Raw genomic sequence first — 27847 nt, forward strand, 5'->3', positions numbered from 1 at the left:
AAAAACAAAAGCAACTGCCAGCACACGAGAGACAGACTGACATTTGACACCCGATCTGACTAGAATCAGTCGATTGAATGGGAGGTTATCAAGAAGAATCATCTGGTTTAACTGTCATTTAACGGGGGTCCATTGAAGGTGTTAGAGGTGATCGTCACATTTGACTACAGGGGTAATTAGCTGGCATTGGTCACAGGTGATTATTGTTAATGGGCAGCGCTATAAAAGTGTGGTCTGGAAGAACTAAGGTATCTCTTCGGTTCTTGCTATGGGTATAATGGAGTTGTTTGCTGGGTGCCGTGGAGCGTCCCGGTCATTGCGCCGTTCCGGTCCATCGGCGATGCAGTTTTTCCTCCTTTTTTCCTGCTTTTTTGTTGCAGGTATTTTTCCTTCGCAGATCTCTGCGGAGCACGGCGAAACAGAGACGTATAGCGAGCTACGCAGCAAGGGAAAGGTTGCTATTGAGCAAGTACAGGGCGAGGAATACGATCCTATTGAGCAAGTACAGGGCGAGGAGTACGACCCCATTGCGCAGGTACAGGGCGAGGAGTACGGCCCTATTGAGCAGGCGCAAGGCGAGGAGCATGACCCTATTGAGCAGGGTGAGGAGTACGACCCCATTGAGCAGGGTGAGGAGCACGACCCTATTGAGCAGGTGCAGGGTGAGAAGCATGACCCTATTGAGAAGGTGCAGGGCGAGGCGCACGACCCTATTGAGCAGGTGCAAGGCGAGGAGCACGACCTCATTGAGCAGGGTGAGGAGTACGACCCCATTGAGCAGGGCGAGGAGCACGACCCTATTGTGCAGGGCGAGGAGCACGACCCCATTGTGCAGGGCGAGGAGCACGACCCCATTGTGCAGGGCGAGGAGCACGACCCCATTGTGCAGGACGAGGAGCACGACCCCATTGTGCAGGGCGAGGAGCACGACCCCATTGTGCAGGGCGAGGAGCACGACCCCATTGTGCAGGGCGAGGAGCACGACCCCATTGTGCAGGGCGAGGAGCACGACCCCATTGTGCAGGGCGAGGAGCACGACCCCATTGTGCAGGGCGAGGAGCACGACCCCATTGTGCAGGGCGAGGAGCACGACCCCATTGTGCAGGGCGAGGAGCACGACCCCATTGTGCAGGGCGAGGAGCACGACCCCATTGTGCAGGGCGAGGAGCACGACCCCATTGTGCAGGGCGAGGAGCACGACCCTATTGAGCAGGTGCCGGGTGAGGAGCACGACCCTATTGAGCAGGGCGAGGAGCACGACCCCATTGAGCAGGTGCAGGGCGAGGAGCACGACCCCATTGAGCAGGGCGAGGAGCACGACCCCATTGAGCAGGGCGAGGAGCACGACCCCATTGAGCAGGGCGAGGAGCACGACCCCATTGAGCAGGTAGAGAAGGAGATACACAGTGAGGAAAATGTTCCGGTTCAACCTCCAATACAACGAAGGCCTTACCCTGTAAAGTTTATTCCGCCTTATGGCATCCCAGTGCCTGTCACTCCCTTTCCTTTCAAGCTGCTTAGCCCTCGGGTGATCCCTGTCAACGCGCCTGTGCCGCCTGAGCTCCAAAGGGTCATGTATCCCAAGCCTGTTCCTATGCCCCGTCCGCTACCCATTAGTCTTGCTGCAGCGGTCCGTGTGTTGTGCAGCGAAAACAAAATGTACGTGAGGGTAAGGACTGACCTGTACGGATTCAAGTGTAAAGCAGGCCAGTTGACTCTGGGGACCAACTGCAGAAGCAATGGAGTCTCTGGTGGGTATCTTCTCTTTACATACGGCCTCAAAGAATGTGGAAGCCAGGTGTCTGTGAGTATCCCATGCTGTAGAGAGTTCTGACTTTACATATTTCTAGCTTCACTTGACTGTTACAAGCAATGGATGATGCATCAGGGTGTGTGGGGTGGTGCTTTTTTAATATACGTCAATATAGTTTCAGGCACTATATGTAATGTTACGATTCCTATGTATGTAGTGTGTGCTTTTATTTGTGTATAATTTTAAACCTGCTTTCCGATGTTCTAACTTCATATTCTCTTTCTACACCACCTTCAAGGTGGAAGCTGGACAGTTGGTGTACAAGAACGTCCTTAAATATGTTCCATCTGTGCAAAACAGTACAATTCGGAGATCTATGCCATTCACTGTACCCCTTCAGTGTCGTTACTATAGGTAAGGAACCTCTTTCTAATTATACGGCATGGCAAAAGCGGACTTGTTTATTCTTTTAAATCACCCCGGTTTTAAAAGCGGTTTAACAAAGCTAATGTCCAAGAGTCCTATTGCATTGAAAAACTCGTCCGCTTGATTCTTCCTGTTTGTAGGTATCACCATGTCTACAGGCACGGTATTCGTCCGCATTGGAGGAATCCAACTCGGTTCAAGAGTCTCAAGACCCCATACGGCTTTGCCCTAAAAATAATTAATGGTAAGCGGAACTCTTCAACGGTTATAAAACTATATAAAGTGTAGTAACTACAGCATGTCTTGTGTTCTGTATATCATTAAGGGTTCCCTATTATCTTTGATTTTTAAATGGGGTGTATACAGATGAGGACAAGTACTGTTGAAGTGGGGGTGCTACACTGTACTGTGGTTCTCCTGGGAGTGCACATGTCAAAATAGTGTCCTGTTTTAATGCTAATCCCCAACTGCATGCTTAAACTGTCTGTTCCACCCCCCCCCCCCCCCCTTTGTGTGGGGTGTGTGTGTTTTTTTTTTTTTTTTTTTTTTTTACTCCTTAGGTGACTGGGTTCCTGAGCGCATGATGAATACATTCTACCTTGGACAACCCATACACTTTCAAGCTACTACAAACCTTACTATTCCTGGGACAAAGCTTTTCATCCACCGCTGTTATGCAACAGCGTCTCCAGCTTCAAATTCAACGCCCAGATACACAGTGATTGAGAATTATGGGTAAGACTATTGGTTATTATACGAAAACCTGGAACACTGCTCTCCTGGCTTTCATGGAGGTCAGCTGTTCTAAAACCACTGCATGACTGAGAATGCTTCACAGGGATGCTCCAACCCTGTGCTCACAGTTCACTTTGCATGAACTACAATTTTAGATGGAGGCAAATGTTCAACTTTATGGAAGTTGTAGTATATGGCTTTGGTGTCGCATGTTGCAAGGTAATGACTTGGGAGTGACTTTATTGACACTGGAGTTGCATTACCTCACCACACCACAGCAATGACATTGCATCTTAAATATGCCAGGGCTTACAAATTACTTTTTGCAATCCTGTTCTGTGCTTGAAACCCACATGCTCTTTTCATTGCACTTCCTCCCTTTCCAGGTGCATGGTGGACAGCAAGTATGAAACCTGTAGCTCCCATTTTGTGCCTCCCAGAACCAACAATACAATCAATTTAATTGTTGATGCTTTCCAGTTCAACACGCTGTCCCCTCTGGTAGGTTTCCCTTTGTACCTGCTCATCCCTATACTGGGCTTTGGCACCCAGATCTCTTCCAATGCAATTGGAGTTTCTTCTGCTACTCTGACACTCATTCAATGTAGTTAAGATGTCTGACGCGCACTGCTTGCATGCATGAACATAAATGGTTAGCTGCAGAAGTTGACCAAGTTGCTCTCCAGTAATCTGGTGTATAGTCTGTCTAATATTGCTAAGGAAATAATTCTCCATTCTATTCCCAAGGTAAACAAGTACTACATGCACTGCACAATGGTGGTAACGAGCAACAGCATGGTAACGCAGAGTACCAAATCTTGCCACTATGATAAGAACGTGAACAGGTAGGTTCCATTTAAGGGTTAAAGGTATCGCTCCATTGCATGTCTTGGGTAGTGCAAGATGAAGGCAACCATTAATGATGTGTCAATTTTCTAGAACTAAAGATTTGGTTTCCATAGTTCTGGGAGGGTGGCATTCCAATGAGGCACCATGCTCTTTCTAGGAGCATGTAACTTGAGGCAGTTCCATGTGAATAACTACTAATGTGTCTGTTCAGGTGGGTGGAACTTGAAGGTAACCACAGTGTCTGTTCCTGCTGTGACTCTGTGTGCATAAATGAAGATGTGACTTTGCCCATCGGTATGTATACGACCCCCAGAAAGCAAGGGGAAGGGTGTAAAAATTGCAGATCCAGTAACTTCTGCTTGAGTGACTCTTGTAGCAGTGGTAAGACCTTGGCTTGTACGCTAAAATGTATTTATTTTTAAATGTATCCCCTCAGTTACTAAAAGCACCATAAGCAGCGATGCCCTGCTGGTCCTTGAAAAGCAGGGAGGTGACGACGGGGAGAGGAAGACTGGCGCGGCCATTCTTGAACTGGAGGAGGACTTGCTGTCTTACGAAGGCGTGTCCAAAGAGGATCGGGAGGCACTGTCTCCAGAGGACGATGCCTTTGACGAGAATGACTATAACAGGCTTTTGGATGTTGAGGCAGAAGGCAATGACAATTCTGATGATCCTAACCAGCATTTGGAAGATACCTTTGATGCCTCCAAGGTGCCAGAGCACAGTGACACTGAGAACTATGAGGGGGCTGGGGAGCCTGGTCACTTCGGAGAGGCGGATGAGTGGAGGGCTCTGTCTGCAGAGGAAGCCGGTATGCTTTTTTAATTATTGCCCATTATGTGGCTTTTAACTGGCGTACGGAGTGTCTACCATGAGGAGTATGGGAAGAAGCAAAGTAATATTTAAATTGTCTTATTGAGGATGTGGCACGTTTTTGGGGATTAAGCACTCTGTAGTTGTGGTGTGTGTTTATTTCTTTTTATTGTGCAACTTTTAAAATCCACATTGCCCTTGTTCTGCTTGCAATTCTAATATTGATCATCTGTGTTTCTTTCTCCAGGTGGTAACTGAAGATGCAGTTCTGTCTAGTTATTGGATTATCATGACTGCTAAATAAAGGTGTTGACATTTTTATACCTTTTTGTACTTTCAGTTATGTTGTCCCTCATCTGTATTGGTTTTAAATGTACCCAGTAAACAAATGGGCTGGATTAAATAAGTTGAGATCAGTTGGCTCCTCTGAACCGCCTCAGATTTTAGATGGGCTGAATGGCCTCCCCTCTATCTTTTTAGAATGGTGGCTTTTGTTTGGTTTAAGAATGAGACTTGAAACAGAGCTCCTGTTGTAAGTGACTCTGCTATTGCGTAGTTCATCTCCAAGTCGCTTTGGAGAAGTGTCTGCTAAATGACTATAAACTGATAGAATGCTGGTATGTACTGAGGAAACCACAAATCTAGGACCAACTTTTGCCTTCAGTTTCATTAGAAAGGAAGTGTGACAGCCTCCATACCCACCTTGGTCTGGTGGGATTACACAGCCTTAGAGCAGGGAAAACGCTCACCATGCACTAACATTTGCTGGACTTGAACCACCACATAGTGCCAAGTAACCACAACCTAAAACTTTGGACACTGAACAAAAGTTGAATATATATTTGATGTGCCTCTAAAAGCTCAGGGATGGAAATAAAACTACTAGCTTGATTATCCACAGTGTGTACAGGTAACACGAACAGGTGTCTTATTACACTCCCAGTAAAACCAGGAATGGATCCAAGTGCTCTGCAACATGAGTCTTTCTGCCATCCATAGCAATGGGTAATGTCATGATACAAAACAGTCAATCCATATTAATTCAAGTATATGTAAGGAATTACATTTGTCTTGTAATTCTTATGATTTCCAATCTCTGCACATTTTAAAACCCTAAAAACACAAATTCTGCGCACTAATTTGTTTTCCCCACTTTTTTTTTTTTTCCTTATTTAGAGTTCTGAAGGTCACTTCCCCTCCCAAAATAAAGTATAATACATTATATGAAAAGGACCATACAATGGGTTCCATGTTTATTTTATAGGACAACTGGTATTCGGAGTTTAGTAAAAGGAGACATCTAAAGTGTAAGGTTAAAAACATAAACTTTACCACCTGATTTGTTTGACTTATCTGTTTTTTTTTATTGGAGAATGAGCCAGCTACTCCTTATCCAAGCATGCAGTTGCCAGAAATCACTGGGTGGAGCTCTGTTATTATTATTATTATTTATTTCTTAGCAGACGCCCTTATCCAGGGCGACTTACAATTGTTACAAGATATCACATTATTTTTACATACAATTACCCATTTATACAGTTGGGTTTTTACTGGAGCAATTTAGGTAAAGTACCTTGCTCAAGGGTACAGCAGCAGTGTCCCCTACCAGGGATTGAACCCACAACCCTCCGGTCAAGAGTCCAGAGCCCTAACCACTACGCCACACTGCTGCCTCTGTATTCTCCAAGAGTAATGCAGTGGTATTAGTTAAGATGGATTGGGTTGAGATCTGCAGGGCTAACTTGGTGGAAGAAGGTGTTTCAACATTTTGAAGTTACTTTGTGAACGATGTATCATACCCACACATCTCAAGAACACTATGACTTTCCTGCAACGGTATGTTCTACAGTTGAAGCTAGATCAGGACAAACCACTACCGGCAACACTGGCACGAATTATTAACCTCCTTAATTAAATTTAATTTTCACCAACAATGTCTTTTAGAACACATTACCATTGCCCAAAATGTGCATTTAGTACTTATACATTGGTTAAATTAATACAACATGTTGGCTTAATCCATGCCCATGAACCAAATTTTACTATAATGTGTGGCCTAAACAACTGTCGGTGTACTTTCTTTAAATATGAATCCTACAGACGACATGTTTATCGAAAACATAGTACAACAGTTACGCGTGAAAATGTAGTTCAAGAAGTCACCAGTCAGGAGGAATATGAGCATGTTAATGCAGAGGATGTTCATAGTCATCCTTTGAGTTTAGGTCAGTTGATGGAAAATTTCAGAGAAAATGTATGTAGCTTTATCCTGAAGTGCAGAGAAAAGAACATTCTTCCACGGTCTGTTCAGCAGGACATTCTTGATGATGTAAATTTCCTGTTCACATTTTTCAAAGAGAACTATGACGCATTAATTGTGTATCATCTCCAACAGAGTGGTTTCAATATTTCAGAATGTCCTGAACTTGAACAGTTGGTTCAGACACCTAACTTTTTTTTTGAGAGTGCAGAAGTAATTCGTTCTCAGCACATGTTACAATAATACTGTAAATCAAAACTTGATATGACAGATCCTAATATTAACCGTGTTAAATATGCTACAAGGGATGTGTTTGTTATTGGATTGTTACATGCAGAAGAAATCCCATTATTTTTCCAAATAAAGTACATATTGAACATGGATACTCAGTGGCTTTTGTGTGGGAAAATGTTAGTACCAGTTGCCTATAAGAAACACTACCATGCTTATCGGGTAATATTTGATAATGACTGGACTGTGGTAAAACCAGGAGATGAAATAGATTTTCAGGCACTTGACATGTATTCAGTTGATGATAATCTTTGTGTAGCAACAAGATACTGCACAAATTAGCAATCAGCATGATCATTTCATTGCAAGGCAATTTTAGCATGCATTCTTAAGAGACACTAATATATGAATTTCAATTTAATTCACTGTCACTCATTACTAAAAATTGTAGCCTATAGTAAAGCACACTAGAAGCTTTGTAAATACTCCCTCTGAACTACGTCGTCAGAACATAATACTTGGATTGCATTAATTTTTTATGAACTGGAGTTGTTTTTAATATGTATATGTGGTTTTAAATTATATTATGGTGAAATGTATTCTGGTTTTAAATAGGTTGTTGCTTATTATTGCTTTTTACATAAAATCTAGATTATGGGTTCTCAAATGTTTAATGCTACGGCTTCTACAACAGACCTAGATCATTGTTTTTTGTAGAATATTAAGGTTCCTTTTTGTTTTCAACTGTGACTACTATGCTCTGTCCAGCAACTGGACTTGGCAATTAATTTGGTTAACACATATGTATTGGTAATACATATCCTCTGTACCTTTACAATGTTCAAAGTATTACCTAACATTCAATAAGAAATGTAAGTTAAGAAAAGCTGCTGCTTATATAACCTATTTTTAAAGGCAATTGAGTTTGACTACACACCCAGAAACTGTGCTCTTTATTTTAATTTCCAATGTTTGTCCCCATATTATAACTATGAATTGTAATGAAAAATAATTTTGTAATTGTTTACATACATGACTAATAAAAGGTGAAATTCCTGTTTTATTGGTCCTTGAGTGAATGATTTTTGCAGAGGTGTTAAAAAGATTGGCTGCCATTCATTTTACATATACTTTTATGCATCCAATTTCATTATTTTTAACTTTGTTCATTTTTAAACTACTTACCAGCTATGACTGTTTTTGAAACATGCTTTGTGTTTACTACCAATTCAAATGCCTGTACTTAAAGAACATAGTGAAATGTGGAGCCTTGCCGCTGTACCTATAATGGTACAACTGCTTTGTCACTGTAGTGGTACCATAAAGTGACAAATCTGTATCATTTTTTATGGGGTACATTTTAGATCCTTTAATTAAAGTTCCCTTAAAGGTACAAATACAAGTGTTTGTACCCGTCATGGTAAATTAGCAAGCGCTACAATTTGGTCACGATGGGTACTTATAAGTACCAAGACATTAGTACCATTAATAGGTACATAACTGACATATGAGGTACAAAACGAAATGGTACAAATTTGCACCCTCCAAAAAAAGTACATATATTGTACCTTGAAAGGTACCACTACAGAGACAAGCATTTCTACCTTTTTAAGTACAGATGTGTACCTTTCTTTCTAATAGTACTGTATATTTATATGAACGGCACTGAAAGGATCTGGTGCTTGCAGTGTGAAACAGGTAACCCTTGATGCTAGAACTCTGCAGCTGTGTAAGGAGTAAGCTCTGCAGGGACGCAACTATTAATATTACCAAGGTTTAAAAAAAACGTATGTTACTGTACCAATCACAGACAAAACACAGCACTGTATTCAACGCACTAGGGGCCTCTTTTGACCATAAAAGTAAACAGTGTAACGCACTTCCTAGGTTATACTTTGCAATACCTGGTGTTGATGAACTACAGCTAGCACATTAAATAACGTGTATATATCTATAAATCATATAAAAGGCTTTATTTTCGAAATTAGCGCATATAATGCATGACGTAAAAAAATGAAAAACTAACAAAAATAAACATTTCAAAAGAAGATATTGTGTAAACAGGTGTAAACTGCTATATGTACATACGAAATTGTGAAAACAAAGTCATTATTTACAAAAATAACACAAAAGGCTTTTTTTCACATTAAACTATAGTGCTCAACAGAAAAGAATGCATACAGAAAAATATTGTATACTGGCCATGGGCTTTGGTTTTGCCCAGAGCCGTAACTAAGCATTTAGCTACCGGGGCATGCAAATATATATATATATAATTATTATTGTTATTTTTTTTTCTTTTTTTTTTTTTTGGATGTTAGGAGTTAGGGTGGTATTTACTCGCGCATAGTTTTGAATATTATTTCCGAATCTCTCCTTTAACATGTCTGAAGGGGACACTGTATTACTTAAAACGTGTTAACAGTGAGCAGTTACCTTGGGATTACACACCAGGTTCAGACGCATTGATTGGACTAATGTATCCGCAGGCGACCTAAGACTCACAGTTTCAACGGTGTCAGTAGTGCTCAGCAGAAAAGAATGCATACAGAAGAATATTGTATACTGGCCATGGGCTTTGGTTTTGCCCAGAGCCGAAACTAAGCATTTAGCTACCGGGGCATGCAAATATATATATTTGTATATATATAATTTTTATTATTGTTATTTTTTTTTCTTTTTTTTTTTTTTTTGGATGTTAGGAGTTAGGGTGGTATTTACTCGCGCATAGTTTTGAATGTTATTTCTGAATCTCTCCTTTAACATGTCTGAAGGGGACACTGTATTACTTAAAACGTGAATTAACGTCTTAAAACGTGTTAACAGTGAGCAGTTACCTTGGGATTACACATCAGGTTCAGACGCATTGATTGGACTAATGTATCCGCAGGCGACCTAAGACTCACCGTTTCAACGGTGTCAGTAGTGCTCAACAGAAAAGAATGCATACAGAAGAATATTGTATACTGGCCATGGGCTTTGGTTTTGCCCAGAGCCGTAACTAAGCATTTAGCTACCGGGGCATGCAAATATATATATATATAATTATTATTGTTATTTTTTTTTCTTTTTTTTTTTTTTGGATGTTAGGAGTTAGGGTGGTATTTACTCGCGCATAGTTTTGAATATTATTTCCGAATCTCTCCTTTAACATGTCTGAAGGGGACACTGTATTACTTAAAACGTGTTAACAGTGAGCAGTTACCTTGGGATTACACACCAGGTTCAGACGCATTGATTGGACTAATGTATCCGCAGGCGACCTAAGACTCACAGTTTCAACGGTGTCAGTAGTGCTCAGCAGAAAAGAATGCATACAGAAGAATATTGTATACTGGCCATGGGCTTTGGTTTTGCCCAGAGCCGAAACTAAGCATTTAGCTACCGGGGCATGCAAATATATATATTTGTATATATATAATTTTTATTATTGTTATTTTTTTTTCTTTTTTTTTTTTTTTTTGGATGTTAGGAGTTAGGGTGGTATTTACTCGCGCATAGTTTTGAATGTTATTTCTGAATCTCTCCTTTAACATGTCTGAAGGGGACACTGTATTACTTAAAACGTGAATTAACGTCTTAAAACGTGTTAACAGTGAGCAGTTACCTTGGGATTACACATCAGGTTCAGACGCATTGATTGGACTAATGTATCCGCAGGCGACCTAAGACTCACCGTTTCAACGGTGTCAGTAGTGCTCAACAGAAAAGAATGCATACAGAAGAATATTGTATACTGGCCATGGGCTTTGGTTTTGCCCAGAGCCGTAACTAAGCATTTAGCTACCGGGGCATGCAAATATATATATATATATATATATATATATATATATATATATATATATATATATATATATATATATATATATAAATTGCATGCACCTCCGGGTGAGCAGTTTGAAGCAACCGGAGGTGGATGGAAAGACTCCTTATCGTAGCTACCGGGGCATGCAAGACTCCATATCGTAGCTACCGGGGCATGCAATTATATATATATATATATATATATATATATATATATATATATATATATATATATATATATATATATATATATATATATATATATAATTATTATTGTTATTTTTTTTTCTTTCTTTTTTTTTTTTTTTGGATGTTAGGAGTTAGGGTGGTATTTACTCGCGCATAGTTTTGAATGTTATTTCCGAATTTCTCCTTTAACATGTCTGAAGGGGACACTGTATTACTTAAAACGTGTTAACAGTGAGGAGTTACCTTGGGATTACACACCAGGTTCAGACGCATTGATTGGACTAATGTATCCGCAGGCGACCTAAGACTCACCGTTTCAACGGTGTCAGTAGTGCTCAACAGAAAAGAATGCATACAGAAGAATATTGTATACTGGCCATGGGCTTTGGTTTTGCCCAGAGCCGTAACTAAGCATTTAGCTACCGGGGCATGAAAGACTCCATATCGTAGCTACCAGGGCATGCAATTATATATATATAATTATTATTGTTATTTTTTTTCTTTTTTTTTTTTTTTTTTTGGATGTTAGGAGTTAGGGTGGTATTTACTCGCGCATAGTTTTGAATGTTATTTCCGAATCTCTCCTTTAACATGTCTGAAGGGGACACTGTATTACTTTAAACGTGAATTAACGTCTTAAAACGTGTTAACAGTGAGCAGTTACCTTGGGATTACACACCAGGTTCAGACGCATTGATTGGACTAATGTATCCGCAGGCGACCTAAGACTCACCGTTTCAACGGTGTCAGTAGTGCTCAACAGAAAAGAATGCATACAGAAAAATATTGTATACTGGCCATGGGCTTTGGTTTTGCCCAGAGCCGTAACTAAGCATTTAGCTACCGGGGCATGCAAATATATATATACACTCTTAGAAAAAAGGGTACAATATAGACCCCTAAAAGGTTCTATCTGCTGGTATAGATTTGGAACCATTTTGAAGTGCCATATGGAACCTTTTAAAATGGTTCTTTGGAAGAACCCTGCATTAGGGGTTTAATAAAGAACCACCATGATTCTTATATTAATGGTGTAATACAGAACCATATTGGTTCCTCTGAAGAACCTTGTATTGAGGTTTCATATAGAACCATCAGAGTTACTCTAATGAACATTACAATCAACATTCTATGGAGGGTTGTTTTAGTTAATATGGAAACACCAGTTTAGTGATATGTAGAAACTTGTGGTTCATCTGAGAAAAAAACAAATGTATACGTTTAAGAGGTCTTCACATCCTTTAGAATCCCCCAACCTCAGAAGTGTAAATGCTTTGATAAATCACTCAATTCAAGATGCCAACAATTTTTATTTATTAAACATTTATATAACAATTTAGTGTTTTTACAGGTTAAACCATAAGTGTAGTTTCAGTTTTAGGTTTAGTTATATATGAGTTTTACACAGTTTTATTCGACCTGTGTGTTTTTAATAATTAAACCATATTATTTACACAGTGAAAAAAAAAAGTCTCAGAGCAAACTGGAAAATAAATCTATGCATCCCACAGATTTTCCTGGAACTTACACAAAATACATTTTCAAGAACATGTAATAGACTTTGAAAAACTTGAGATAAAATGCATATTGAAACTGATGAACGTGGGTTTCTTTTTTCTTATTCATTTTTTGGTGGCACAAATTAGAAGAGATAGAGTACAGTATTTAGATCAGAGCTTATTATGAGTTTATGATATCTATAAATTAAGACTGAAAGTTTATTAGTTTTTTTGAGATCAAAACTTCTATTAAAAACAATTTACATTTGTTAGAAACAATTAATTTTCTAATCAGCCATTTACATTTAAAAGAAATATTTTTTTGATATGTACAATTTCATTTTTATATCAAACATTCTGTTTTTGTAATCAAATTAAATTGTTGATACAATAAATTCATTTAATTTCAGATTAAATGTTAAAATGGCATTCCATCAGATCAATATCATTATTCCCCAAGTAAAAGTGCAGTTATTTGACTGTACATCTTTAACACTGGCAAAGGTACTTTGTCAGAGGTACTCAGCTTCATTAAGTACCTTTCTATGAAAGTCAGACCATTTTTTAGAGCTTTAGGATACTCAATGCCCAAGGAAAAATAAAGAGAAAAAATACATTCAACAGCAAGGGTGATATCCATTCCTGGACAATAATCACTGAGTATCTCAATTCCATCAACACAAACAGAGATGTCATCTGCTGCCAATGGGCTTGTTGTTCCCTTGAAAACGATAGTTGGCGTAGGTGATGGTGGTACATGTATAGATTTTAAAATAATAATAATTAATAACTTTATTCAACAATGAATATATTTGGCTAAACTAAATGATTTGTAAAATTATTTTAAATTATGTGTAATTGTACTTCAGCAGCATCTCACCATACCTACAAGCAGTGGCGGCTCGTGTGGTGGGGCTGCGGCTACTTTAAAGGGATTGTTAATTGCCTACAAGTCTCCCTCATAATTCATTAAGTACAAATTTATGGCAAGCCAAATTAAGAGATACCTTTAAATATTTAACAGATATCTTTAAATATTTCAAAATATCCTTAAATCAGTTGAAGATATCTTAAAATATTTTAAGATATTTTGAAATAATTCAAGATATCTTAACATATTTTAAGATATCTCAAAATGGTTTACAGATATCTGGAATTAATTTTGAGATATCTCAAACTCATTTTGAGATATCTCTAAATGATAATTTGGCTTTGTACTTAACATTAAAAACATCAATTCAGTTAAGCTACATTTAAAAAGTAGAGCTCAATTAACTTACTTGGTCAACAACAAACAACAGATTTTCCCTCTCTCAAAACAAAGCTGGCAACAGCAACAATGCAGCATTCATTCTCAGTCCTAAAAAAAAAAATAGGTATCAAATCATACACAAAGTACAAACCACACGGAAGAGTGTTGAGCAACTCTGGTCTGAGAGGTACAGGATCTGTGGCTTTGCATTACCAGTGTATTACCAGTATGTGCTAAATAGAGTAGAATTAGCAGTGAAAAGTTTAATAACAGTTTAATAAGCAGTTCTCCAGATATATGCAAAAATGTAAGTGACATACAAGACGGTTGGATTAACAGAAGTACTGTGTAGACACATCCATGTTTCCCCAGAATCTAATATTAACTTAAGCAGCAGTGTGGAGTAGTGGTTAGGGCTTTGGACTCTTGACCGGAGGGTGGTGGGTTCAATCCCAGGCGGAGGACACTGCTGCTGTACCCTTGAGCAAGGTACTTTACCTTGATTGCTCCAGTAAAAACCCAACTGTATAAATGGGTAATTGTATGTAAAAATAATGTGATATCTTGTAACAATTGTAAGTCGCCCTGGATAAGGGCGTCTCCTAAGAAATAATTAATAATAATAATAATTAATAATTCCACCAGTGCTCTCAGTTACATTCATGAATTCATTATTTGCTAAACTGCACAGATAAAGAATAGTTTAAATGATTTAAAGGTACCTAAAAAAACACACAAGACTGTAGCTCTCCAGGACCAGGACTGACCACCACTGATACAAATGTTATTATGGATTGGAGCAAAAAAATGTTAAGAACAGTATCAACAAAGTTTCTAAAAACCTGTTTATGCAGGTTTTTCGCATTGGTTTTTATGCCCGTGAGAGTTAAATACCAGCTATCTTCCCCATGAAATATTATGCTCTAAGTGTACGAAATGAAGTTGCATCATGTTCTGTTTAATAGTTATTTATAGATCCTATTCTGAGATAGGTCAAAACAATTTGATGTACAATAAATATTTCTTATACATTACCATTTTCCTGTGTCTTATCTGAAGCATCTTCAATGTAGGACATCACATTAGTTAGAAGAGGCCCACTAGAGAGTCTGAAAATAGGATCTACCATTCTGGATAGGCCACTCATTAGGTTCCGTTCCAAGTTTACTCCAAACGTAGTTCTACTTCGTGCAACAGCTAAAATACAGATGGTAAAGTTATTATTATATTTATTTATTTATTTATCAGATGCCTTTATCCAAGGCGACCCTACAGAGCTGTAAAAAAGTTGAATAATTGAGTTGAATAATTACAAATAATGTAGTAGTTAAAAAAAATCAATAAATAAAACTAAATCAAACTAAATTGAATGCGAGCAGAAAGAAGTTGCATGGGAAAAACCAGGAGCACTGGAGTTTTGTCAAAGCTGGAGCAGGTGGATTGCTGATGCAGAAAGGTCACCTAGGAGGACTAATTAAAGTGATTATACATGCTTATAACTAAAAATATTAATTTCTGATCAATCACCATAGTAGAATAAAAACAAGTACCTACCAGTTTAGGATGCTTTAGGAATGGAAACAGACCAAGGACTTCTTCAGTTGACTTCTTCTCCATCATTCTTTCCCGAGTGTGTACAATTCTATTCATGCTGTCACATATGGCTTCAATGTTCGGCCTCAGTTTCGTTATTTCTTTTCTTATGGAGTCCAAGTGTTTTGCAATACTATGCTCGTCTTCTCCTGGGAACTCCTCACTTTGCATCTGCAATATTTATCATAACGTTGAGTAATTCAATACTTCTGATCAGACATTTACTGCATGTATTCTCTGTGCTTTTCTTTACTCTGAGAAAATGCTAAAGATCAAGTACTGTCCATGAAAGCCAATTAGCTAATAAACTACACAATCACATGTATGCACATATATAAAGTATAATTATATGTAAATTAAAAATAAATAATTTGAAATGTACTGTTTCAATCTATTTCTGTCAATGCAGATCCAAGAGTTAGGCTTACAGATTCTCTTCTCTTTTTTGTTGCTCTGGTGCAATTAAAGCACGCTTCCTTCCTCGACCCACAGCACCAAACTTCTTTTCACGTCTTCTAAAGTCTCCACTGAACTAAGTGACTTTCTCTCTTTTTTGAATTTATTTCTCAGTATTTCAAGTAGAGTAGCCTGAAACAATGATAGACAGTTACACCTATGTCCATTATATGGCTATAAAAAATACATATGAACTAGTAAAAATATATTTAACGCTGCATAATTTTGACAAATTAATGTTTATTTGGCTAAATCTTATATGAATATAACTACCAAATTTACACTCACATATCCAGTTTGGCTGTCATCCCTTAGAAATCTTACAGCACAAAGTACTTAGCACAGTACGGTACATTATGTGGTCTGGATAACTAAATATACAGATTAGAACATTATATATATATATATATATATATATATATATATATATATATATATATATATATATATATATATATATATATATATATGAATTGTAAGTGATAAAAGAAAAATATGTATTTGAAAAATGAAATACAGCTGCATTTTACAGTTGCCGACCATTGCCCTACTGCATAGCACGACTTCCAGAAAATGAAAAACTATAATGTCTGATCAGAAGTATCAGTCTGATCAGAAGTATTGAAAATATTGTGTAACCAGCTGCGAACTGGTTATATGTAGGCCTACATACACAATTGTAAAATCGAAATAATTATTTATAAAAAATAACATAAAAAAGAAAATAACTCCGTTCCCAAAGTGTAACGGGAATGCGCATTCAGGGAAACATGCTTCAAAGTAGCCCCCATATTAGCACAATCCACACAGATGTAACGCTTATCAACTTGTGTGCATTTACCACATACTGCTCTTTCACACTGGGCACAGCTATCAGAAGTTTTATTTGTATTGTATTTAGTTACCTGGCATTGTTGTCTGATGCGTGTGTCACTTGATGGCTACGCACTGTATCCAGTTTGAGCAGCGTTTCTCTGCAGCTTTGCAGTTTTCTAAGCCAAATGTTTCTGCCAAAGCACCGTGGCTAGCATTATAAGAGATATATCCTGCTGATATTTTCCCCGGTATTTTCTTCAACTGTTTCGCTAATTACAGTGAAATAATAGATATGTATATTGGTAACATTCATCTCTTTTCCTAAGCACGGTTACATCAGCCTAACACACTGTCACCCAGTCTCTGACCAGCGGGGGGCGAGTTTTATCTTTGCACAGGTAGGGGCAGGTCCGCTGCCAGCCAAAACCTGATCCCATATTTGACAGGTTTGTTTGTCCAGCGACACCGTGCTTTTGTCGGAAACAGCTGCTTGTCCATGTAATGTTTTATGTTTAGCTTGAAACAGGCATTTTTGTTTTCAATGAAGTCGTTCCAAATATTTGATGCCAAGGCAAATATATTTGTAGTTGCTCTCAGATCAAAACGCAAAAATATCAAGGATTTATCGAACAATTCTTGTAACAGTAATATTATAATACAGCAGACTATATATGCTCACTTAGACAGCCAGACGGCAGGTCTCCAAGGAATTGATAGGATTACACTAGATATTTGGATAACACATATCTAGAAGTCAAGAGCAATATTCTATTCTATTCAAATACATACTGCTGTAAACTCGGAGGTACAGATAACAAACAGGCTTGTATACGTGTTAAAAAAAACATAGCGTATTGTAGGTTAAACTAACAATAAAAGCATGTGTTGTAGCAAGCCGTCAAAATGACTACTTTTGGCTGTTCTAGGTAGAAGTGCTCATAACTTTATTTATTTATTTTTGCGATTCTGACCTATTTTTTTTTAAGCATGCTGCTTATTTGAATATAGTGCTTTAGCATTAAACTAAGAAAAACAACCTCTGACTGCGGCACAAGCACGCCGCCTTCAATTTCCAGTTCTTGCCCAGGTTCAACTAGATGTTATAGCCAGATGTATTGCATTTTTACCCTTAATTTAGATCATTTTGAATATTTTTTATTTAGTAGGCATACAGGAACCTAGATTCAAAATATTATTCTGGAACCATATTTTTTAATATGATTGCCGAGTGTTTCTGTAATTAAAGTAACGAGTGCTAATCTGGCGCCCTTGGAAATCGGGACATTTTTTAAATTTTGGAGAAAAATGTCGGGACCAATAATTGGAAGTGATTGAATGGAAGGGAGGGTAACATTGGTTCTATAGCATATAGAATATTTATTATATAACATATGGAAGTGACGTCACATTAAATAAGAAATAGCTCTCCCGTTTAATTATTATTTTTGAACTACATGTTCTAAACATATAGTGTAGGATTACCACCAAAGCGGCTAGAAAATTGGCTCGTGGTTTGAATCATACAGGTGCATTGGTATCCCAAGCATTACTACTAGGTACTGCAGTTCTAGCAACGCAATACGACTCAAATAAATGCGTTTCTGCAAAGATTACGGGTTAGATTTGCAAATCAAAATAAAGAAAAAACAAAAGCAACTGCCAGCACACGAGAGACAGACTGACATTTGACACCCGATCTGACTAGAATCAGTCGATTGAATGGGAGGTTATCAAGAAGAATCATCTGATTTAACTGGAGTCCATTGAAGGTGTTAAAGGTGATCGTCACATTTGACTACAGGGGTAATTAGCTGGCATTGGTCACAGGTGATTATTGTCAATGGGAAGCGCTATAAAAGTGTGGTCTGGAAAAACTAAGGTATCTCTTCGGTTCTTGTTAAGGGTATAATGGAGTTGTTTGCTGGGTGCCGTGGAGCGTCCCGGTCATTGCGCCGTTCCGTTCCATCGGCGATGCAGTTTTTCCTCCTTTTTTCCTGCTTTTTAGTTGCAGGTATTTTTGCTTCGCAGATCTCTGCGGAGCACGGCGAAACAGAGACGTATAGCGAGCTACGCAGCAAGGGAAATGATCCTACTGAGCAAGTACAGGGCGAGGAGTACGACCCCATTGAGCAGGTACAGGGCGAGGAGTACGACCCCATTGAGCAGGTACAGGGCGAGGAGTACGACCCCATTGAGCAGGTACAGGGCGAGGAGCACGACCCCATTGAGCAGGTGCAAGGGGAGGAGAACGACCCTATTGAGCAAGGCGAGGAGTACGACCCCATTGAGCAGGTACAGGGTGAGGAGTACGACCCCATTGAGCAGGTACAGGGTGAGGAGTACGACCCCATTGAGCAGGTACAGGGAGAGGAGTATGACCCCATTGAGCAGGTACAGGGCGAGGAGCACGACCCCATTGAGCAGGTGCAAGGGGAGGAGTACGACCCTATTGAGCAGGTGCAAGGCGAGGAGAACGACCCTATTGAGCAAGGTGAGGAGTACGACCCTATTGAGCAGGTACAGGGCAGGGGGTATGACCCTATTGAGCAGGTACAGGGCGAGGAGCACGACCCCATTGCGCAGGGCGAGGAGCACGACCCCATTGCGCAGGGCGAGGAGCACGACCCCATTGTGCAGGGCGAGGAGCACGACCCCATTGCGCAGGGCGAGGAGCACGACCCCATTGCGCAGGGCGAGGAGCACGACCCCATTGCGCAGGGCGAGGAGCACGACCCCATTGCGCAGGGCGAGGAGCACGACCCCATTGCGCAGGGCGAGGAGCACGACCCCATTGCGCAGGGCGAGGAGCACGACCCCATTGCGCAGGGCGAGGCGCACGACCCCATTGCGCAGGGCGAGGAGCACGACCCCATTGTGCAGGTGCAGGGCGAGGAGCACGACCCCATTGTGCAGGGCGAGGAGCACGACCCCATTGTGCAGGTGCAGGGCGAGGAGCACGACCCCATTGTGCAGGTGCAGGGCGAGGAGCACGACCCCATTGTGCAGGTGCAGGGCGAGGAGCACGACCCCATTGTGCAGGTGCAGGGCGAGGAGCACGACCCCATTGAGCAGGTGCAGGGCGAGGAGCACGATACCATTCAGCAGGTTGAGACGGAGATACACAGTGAGGAAAATGTTCCGGTTCAACCTCCAATACAACCAAGGCCTTACCCTGTGAAGTTTATTCCGCCTTACGGCATCCCAGTGCCTGTCACTCCCTTTCCTTTCAAGCTGCTTAGCCCTCGGGTGATCCCTGTCAACGCGCCCGTGCCGCCTGAGCTCCAAAAGGTCATGAATCCCAAGCCTGTTCCTATGCCCCGGCCGCTACCCATTAGTCTTGCTGCAGCGGTCCGCGTGTTGTGCAGCGAAAACAAAATGTACGTGAGGGTAAGGACTGACCTGTACGGATTAAAGTGTAAAGCAGGCCAGTTGACTCTGGGGACCAGCTGCAGAAGCAATGGAGTCTCTGGTGGGTATCTTCTCTTTACATACGGCCTCAAAGAATGTGGAAGCCAGGCGTCTGTGAGTATCCCATGCTGTAGAGAGTTCTGACTTTACATATTTCTAGCTTCACTTGACTGTTACAAGCAATGGATGATGCATCAGGGTGTGTGGGGTGGCGCTTTTTTTAATATACGTCAATGTAGTTTCGGGCACAATGTGTAACGTTAAGATTCCTATGTATGTAGTGTGTGCTTTTATTTGTGTGTCATTTTAAACCTGCTTTCCGATGTTCTAACTTCATATTCTCTTTCTACACCACCTTCAAGGTGGAAGCTGGACAGTTGGTGTACAAGAACGTCCTTAAATATGTTCCATCTGTGCAAAACAGTACAATTCGGAGATCTATGCCATTCACTGTACCCCTTCAGTGTCGTTACTATAGGTAAGGAACCTCTTTCTAATTATACGGCATGGCAAAAGCGGACTTGTTTATTCTTTTAAATCACCCCGGTTTTAAAAGCGGTTTAACAAAGCTAATGTCCAAGAGTCATATTGCATTGAAAAACTCGTCCGCTTGATTTTTCCTGTTTGTAGGTATCACCATGTCTACAGGCACGGTATTCGTCCGCTTTGGAGGAATCCAACTCGGTTCAAGAGTCTCAAGACCCCATACGGCTTTGCCCTAAAAATAATTAATGGTAAGCAGAACTCTTCAACGGTTATATAACTATATAAAGCGTAGTGTAGTACCTACAGCATGTCTTGTTCTGTATATCATGAAGGGTTCCCTATTATCTATGATTTTAAATAGGGTGTATACAGATGAGGACAAGTACTGTTGAAGCGGGGGTGCTACACTGTACTGTGGTTCTCCTGGGAGTCCACATGTCAAAATAGTGTCCCGTTTTAATGCTAATCCCCCCCCCCCCCCCCCCCCAACTGCATGCTTCAACTGTCTGTTCCACCCTCCCACCTTGTGTGGGTTTTTTTTTACTCCTTAGGTGACTGGGTTCCTGAGCGCATGATGAATACATTCTACCTTGGACAACCCATACACTTTCAAGCTACTACAAATCTTCCTATTCCTGGGACAAAGCTTTTCATCCACAGCTGTTATGCAACCGCATCTCCAGCTTCAAATTCAACGCCCAGATACACAGTGATTGAGAATTATGGGTAAGACTATTGGTTATTCTATGAAAACCTGGATGCTGCTCTCCTGGCTTTCTGTGGAGGTCAGCTGTTCTAAAACCACGGCATGACTGATAATGCTTCACAGGGATGCTCCAACCCTGTGCTCACAGTTCACTTTGCATGAACTACAATTTTAGATGGAGGCAAATGTTCAACTTTATGGCAGTTGTAGTATATGGCTTTGGTGTCGCATGTTGCAAGGTAATGACTTGGGAGTGACTTTATTGACACTGGAGTTGCATTACCTCACCACACCACAGCAATGACATTGCATCTTCAATATGCCAGGGCTTACAAATTACTTTTTGCAATCCTGTTCTGTGCTTGAAACCCACATGCTCTTTTCATTGCACTTCCTCCCTTTCCAGGTGCATGGTGGACAGCAAGTATGAAACCTGTAGCTCCCATTTTGTGCCTCCCAGAACCAACAATACAATCAATTTAATTGTTGATGCTTTCCAGTTCAACACGCTGTCCCCTCTGGTAGGTTTCCCTTTGTACCTGCTCATCCCTATACTGGGCTTTGGCACCCAGATCTCTTCCAATGCAATTGGAGTTTCTTCTGCTACTCTGACACCAGTGCCGTGTTCACTCTTCGTAAAACGATATTGCCAGCATGTGTTGGAAGTGTGACTTTTGCATGAAGTGAATGGCAGCCCAAAGTTAATGGCTATGATCGTGCCGTGTTTAGGTGGTGTGGCCTGACGCTCATTCAATGTAGTTAAGATGTCTGACGCGCACTGCTTGCATGCATGAACACAAATGGTTAGCTGCAGAAGTTGACCAAGTTGCTCTCCAGTCATCTGGTGTATAGTCTGTCTAATATTGCTAAGGAAATAATTCTCCATTCTATTCCCAAGGTAAACAAGTACTACATGCACTGCACAATGGTGGTAACGAGCAACAGCATGGTAACGCAGAGTACCAAATCTTGCCACTATGATAAGAACGTGAACAGGTAGGTTCCATTTAAGGGTTAAAGGTATCGCTCCCTTGCATGTCTTGGGTAGTGCAAGATGAAGGCAACCATTAATGATGTGTCAATTTTCTAGAACTAAAGATTTGGTTTCCATAGTTCTGGGAGGGTGGCATTCCAATGAGGCACCATGCCCTTTCTAGGAGCATGTAACTTGAGGCAGTTCCATGTGAATAACTACTAATGTCTCTGTTCAGGTGGGTGGAACTTGAAGGTAACCACAGTGTCTGTTCCTGCTGTGACTCTGTGTGCATAAATGAAGATGTGACTTTGCCCATCGGTATGTATACGACCCCCAGAAAGCAAGGGGAAGGGTGTAAAAATTGCAGATCCAGTAACTTCTGCTTGAGTGACTCTTGTAGCAGTGGTAAGACCTTGGCTTGTACGCTAAAATGTATTTATTTTTAAATGTATCCCCTCAGTTACTAAGAGCACCATAAGCAGCGATGCCCTGCTGGTCCTTGAAAAGCAGGGAGGTGACGACGGGGAGAGGAAGACTGGCGCGGCCATTCTTGAACTGGAGGAGGACTTGCTGTCTTCCGAAGGCGTGTCCAAAGAGGATCTGGAGGCACTGTCTCCAGAGGACGATGCCTTTGAGGAGAATGACTATAACAGGCTTTTGGATGTTGAGGCAGAAGGCAATGACAATTCTGATGATCCTAACCAGCATTTGGAAGGTACCTATGATGCCTCCAAGGTGCCAGAGCACAGTGACACTGAGAACTATGAGGGGGCTGGGGAGCCTGGTCACTTCGAAGAGGCGGATGAGTGGAGGGCTCTGTCTGCAGAGGAAGCCGGTATGCTTTTTTAATTCTTGCACATTCTGTGGCTTTTAACTGGCGTACGGAGGGTCTACCATGAGGAGTATGGGAAGAAGCAAAGTAATATTACAATTGTCTTTATTGAGGATATGGCACGTTTTTTATTGTTTAGTTTTTGGAGATGAAGCACTCTGTAGTTGTGGTGTGTGTTTATTGTGGCACTTTTAATATCCACATTGCCCTTGTTCTGCATGCAATTCTAATACTGATCATCCGTGTTTCTTTCTCCAGGTGGTAACTGAAGATGCAGTTCTGTCTAGTTATTGGATTATCATGACTGCTAAATAAAGGTGTTGACATTTTTGTATACCGTTTTTGTACTTTCAGTTATTTTGTCCCTCATCTGAATTGGTTTTAAATGTACCCAGTAAACAAATGGGCTGGGTTAAATAAGTTGAGATCAGTTGGCTCCTCTGAACCACCTCCGATTTTAGATGGGCTGAATGGCCTCCCCTCTATCTTTTTAGAATGGTGGCTTTTGTTTGGTTTAAGGATGAGACTTGAAACGGAGCTCCTGTTGTAAGTGACTCTGCTATTGCGTAGTTCATCTCCAAGTCGCTTTGGAGAAGTGTCTGCTAAATGACTATAAACTGACTGAATGCTGGTATGTGCTGAGGAAACCACAAATCTAGGACCAACTTTTGCCTTCCGTTTCATTAGAAAGGAAGTGTGACAGCCTCCATACCCACCTTGGTCTGGTGGGATTACACCGCCTGAGAGCAGGGGAAAAAGCTCCCCATGCACTAACATCTGCTGTACTTGAACCACCACATAGTGCCAAAGAACCACAACCTAAAACTTTGGACACTGAACAAAAGTTGAATATATATTTGATGTGCCTCAAAGCTCAGGGATGGAAATAAAACTACTAGCTTGATTAGCCACTAAAAGGTTCTATCTGCTGGTATAGATTTGGAACAATTTTGAAGTGCCATATGGAACCTTTTAAAATGGTTCTTTGGAAGAACCCTGCATTAGGGGTTTAATAAAGAACCACCATGATTTTTATATTAATGGTATAATACAGAACCATATTGGTTCCTCTGAAGAACCTTGTATTGAGGTTTAATATAGAACTATCAGAGTTACTCTAATGAACATTACAATCAACATTCTATGGAGGGTTGTTTTAGTTAATATGGAAACACCAGTTTAGTGATATGTAGAAACTTGTGGTTCATCTGAGAAAAAAACAAATGTATACCTTTAAGAGGTCTTCACATCCTTTAGAATCCCCCAACCTCAGAAGTGTAAATGCTTTGATAAATCACTCAATTCAAGATGCCAACAATTTTTATTTATTAAACATTTATATAACAATTTAGTGTTTTTACAGGTTAAACCATTAGTGTAGTTTCAGTTTCAGGTTTAGTTATATATGAGTTTTACACAGTTTTATTCGACCTGTGTGTTTTTAATAATTAAACCATATTATTTACACAGTGAAAAAAAGTGTCTCAGAGCAAACTGGAAAATAAATCTATGCATCCCACAGATTTTCCTGGAACTTACACAAAATACATTTTCAAGAACATGTAATAGACTTTGAAAAACTTGAGATAAAATGCATATTGAAACTGATGAACGTGGGTTTCTTTTTTCTTCATTTTTTGGTGGCACAAATTAGAAGAGATAGAGTACAGTATTTAGATCAGAGCTTATTATGAGTTTATGATATCTATAAATTAAAACTGAAAGTGTATTAGTTTTTTTTAGATCAAAACTTCTATTAAAAACAATTTACATTTGTTAGAAACAATTAATTTTCTAATCAGCCATTTACATTTAAAAGAAATATTTTTTTGATATGTACAATTACATTTTTATATCAAACATTCTGTTTTTGTAATCAAATTAAATTGTTGATACAATAAATTCATTTAATTTCAGATTAAATGTTAAAATGGCATTCCATCAGATCAATATCATTATTCCCCAAGTAAAAGTGCAGTTATTTGACTGTACATCTTTAACACTGGCAAAGGTACTTTGTCAGAGGTACTCAGCTTCATGAAGTACCTTTCCATGAAAGTCAGACCATTTTTTAGAGCTTTAGGATACTCAATGCCCAAGGAAAAATAGAGAAAAAATACATTCAACAGCAAGGGTGATATCCATTCCTGGACAATAATCACTGAGTATCTCAATTCCATCAACACAAACAGAGATGTCATCTGCTGCCAATGGGCTTGTTGTTATTATTATTATTATTATTTATTTCTTAGCAGACGCCCTTATCCAGGGCGACTTACAATCGCAAGCAAATACAAATACATTCAAGTGTTACAATATAAGTCATACAATAAGAACAAGAAATACAATAATTCTCAAGTGTGACAAATCACAATTCAATAATACAGCAGATAATAGTGAAAGTTACATCAGGATATGATTAAATAGTGATAGTTACATCAGGATATGATTAAGTACAAAATACTACAGATTAAACACTTGGCAGATTACAATATTCTGAGGTACAGGATTAAATGCAGTAAAATAGGGGGCAGATAAGAGCAAAATAAAGCATATTTAAATGAAGGGTGATAGTGTCCCAGGATACAACAGAGGAGTTCTACAGGTGCTGTTTGAAGAGGTGAGTCTTAAGGAGGCGCCGGAATGTGGTCAGGGACTGGGCAGTCCTGACATCTGTAGGAAGGTCGTTCCACCACTGCGGAGCAAGGGTGGAGAAGGAGCGGGCTCGGGAGGCAGGGGAGCGTAGCGGAGGTAGAGCCAGTCTTCTAGTGCAGGCGGAGCGGAGAGGTCGAGTGGGGGTGTAGGGCGAGATGAGGGTCTGGAGGTAGCTGGGTGCAGTCTGATCAAGGCATCTATAGGCTAGTACAAGAGTCTTGAACTGGATGCGAGCGGTGATCGGGAGCCAGTGGAGCGAGCGGAGTAGTGGAGTAGCGTGGGCGAAGCGAGGTAGAGAGAACACCAGGCGAGCAGCAGAGTTCTGGATGAGCTGGAGCGGACGGGTGGCGGACGCAGGGAGGCCAGCCAGGAGGGAGTTGCAGTAGTCTAGGCGGGAGAGTACCAGGGCCTGGACCAGGAGCTGGGTAGCATAGTTGGTGAGGAAGGGTCGGATTCTTCGGATGTTGCTCAGGAAGAATCTGCAAGTGCGTGCCAGAGTGGAGATGTGCTGGGAATAAGAGAGGCAGGGGTCCAGGGTGACTCCAAGGTTCTTAGCTGAGGAAGAGGGAGAGAGTGTGGTAGATTCCAGAGGAACAGAGATAGAGAGATCAGAGGAGGGGGAGGAGGAGGGAAAGAAAAGGAGGTCAGATTTAGAGAGGTTGAGTTTGAGGTGATGCGAGTGCATCCAGGAGGAAATAGCAGACAGACAGGTAGAGATACGGGAGGAGATGGTGGAGTCAGAGGTGGGGAAGGAGAGGAAAATCTGAGCATCATCAGCATAGAAATGGTATGAGAAACCATAGGATGCGATGAGGGGGCCCAGGGAGCGGGTGTAGAGAGAGAACAGGATAGGACCCAAGACTGACCCTTGGGGGACTCCAGTTAAGAGAGGGTGAGGTGTGGAGGTTGCTCCACGCCAGGTTACCTGGTAAGTGCGGTTGGAGAGGTAGGAGGAGAACCAGGCCAGAGCAGTGCCAGAGATCCCCAGGTCAGCAAGAGATGATAGTAGAATAGAGTGATCAACAGTGTCAAAGGCAGCAGAGAGGTCGAGGAGAATTAGGACAGAGGAGAGAGAGGCAGCTCGGGCACACTTAAGTGAGTTGGTGACAGACAGAAGGGCGGTTTCAGTGGAGTGAGCAGAGCGGAAGCCAGATTGGAGAGGGTCAAGCAGAGAGTGGTTGGACAGGAAAGCAGAGAGCTGGCGGTGTACAGTCCGCTCAAGGGTTTTGGAGAGGAAGGGTAGGAGGGAGACAGGACGGTAGCTCTGGAGGGAGGTGGGGTCGAGGGTAGGTTTTTTGAGGAGGGGAGTGATCGAGGCTTTTTTGAAGGCAGAGGGGAAGATGCCAGAAAGTAGAGAGGTGTTGAGGAGGGAGGAGATGAAGGGGAGTAGAGCAGGAGCAGCAGCTTGAAAGAGGTGAGTGGGGAGGGGGTCCAAGGCACACGTGGTGGGTTTGTGACCCTGGAGCAGGGAGGAGAGGTCAGAGTCTGAGAGGGGCAAGAAGGTGGAGAGGGAGGGCGAGTTAGTAGGGGATGTAGTGGGTGTAGGGGTTGGAGCAGGAGGGGGTGCGGGGGAGGGAGAGGTGTTAAAGAGTTTGCGGATATCTGAGATTTTAGAAGAGAAGAAGGAGGCAAAGTCGTCAGGGGAGATAGAGGAGGGAGGAGGAGGGGGGAGGGTTTAGGAGGGAGGAGAAGGTAGAGAATAGTTTACGTGGGTTGTTAGTGGAGGCTTGGATTACAGATTGGAAATAAGCACATTTAGCAGAGGAGAGAGTAGAGGAGAAGGAGGAGAGAAGAGTGCGGTAAAGGTCTAGGGCAGCAGGGAGTTTGGTTCTCTTCCATTTCTTTTCAGCAGATCGCAGTGATCCCTTGAAAACGATAGTTGCCGTAGGTGATGGTGGTACATGTATAGATTTTAAAATAATAATAATTGATAACTTTATTCAACAATTAATATATTTGGCTAAACTAAATGATTTGTAAAATATTTGTTTTAAATTATGTGTAATTGTACTTCAGCAGCATCTCACCATACCTACAAGCAGTGGCGGCTCGTGTGGTGGGGCTGCGGCTACTTTAAAGGGATTGTTAATTGCCTACAAGTCTCCCTC

At 40.9% G+C, this 27847-nt stretch overlaps 3 protein-coding genes across 4 annotated transcripts; 2 read left to right on the top strand and 1 right to left on the bottom strand.

Moving 5' to 3' along the window:
* Positions 1 to 233: 233 nt before the first annotated feature.
* Positions 234 to 4897, top strand: LOC117409187 (uncharacterized). Of its 2 annotated transcripts, XM_058990728.1 has the most exons (10): positions 234 to 1213; positions 1247 to 1804; positions 2052 to 2167; positions 2320 to 2423; positions 2740 to 2914; positions 3301 to 3415; positions 3662 to 3759; positions 3975 to 4057; positions 4200 to 4574; positions 4824 to 4897. In XM_058990728.1, the coding sequence occupies exons 1-10, from the start codon at positions 269 to 271 to the stop codon at positions 4832 to 4834; spliced, it is 2580 nt and encodes an 859-aa protein (XP_058846711.1). In that variant the 5' UTR covers positions 234 to 268; the 3' UTR covers positions 4835 to 4897. The 2 variants fall into 2 exon arrangements, with proteins under 2 accessions (XP_058846711.1, XP_058846701.1); XM_058990718.1 differs by having other exon boundaries at positions 234 to 1804.
* Positions 4898 to 18543: 13646 nt separating this feature from the next.
* On the top strand, positions 18544 to 23420 carry LOC117409194 (uncharacterized). The gene is made up of 9 exons (XM_034918476.2): positions 18544 to 20198; positions 20447 to 20562; positions 20715 to 20818; positions 21122 to 21296; positions 21683 to 21797; positions 22175 to 22272; positions 22488 to 22570; positions 22713 to 23087; positions 23343 to 23420. Exons 1-9 carry the CDS (start codon positions 18585 to 18587, stop codon positions 23351 to 23353), a joined length of 2691 nt encoding a protein of 896 aa, XP_034774367.2. The 5' UTR covers positions 18544 to 18584; the 3' UTR covers positions 23354 to 23420.
* Positions 23421 to 25344: 1924 nt separating this feature from the next.
* LOC131705065 (uncharacterized) lies at positions 25345 to 27411 on the bottom strand (the record flags this gene model as incomplete). Its single annotated transcript, XM_059007213.1, has 2 exons — positions 25345 to 26468; positions 26664 to 27411. Coding segments are annotated over 2 exons (1533 nt in total), but the record flags the coding sequence as incomplete, so codon positions are not given.
* Positions 27412 to 27847: the final 436 nt, after the last annotated feature.

The sequence above is a fragment of the Acipenser ruthenus genome, chromosome 2 (genome assembly GCF_902713425.1).
Source record: "Acipenser ruthenus chromosome 2, fAciRut3.2 maternal haplotype, whole genome shotgun sequence".
NCBI classification, from domain to species: domain Eukaryota; kingdom Metazoa; phylum Chordata; class Actinopteri; order Acipenseriformes; family Acipenseridae; genus Acipenser; species Acipenser ruthenus.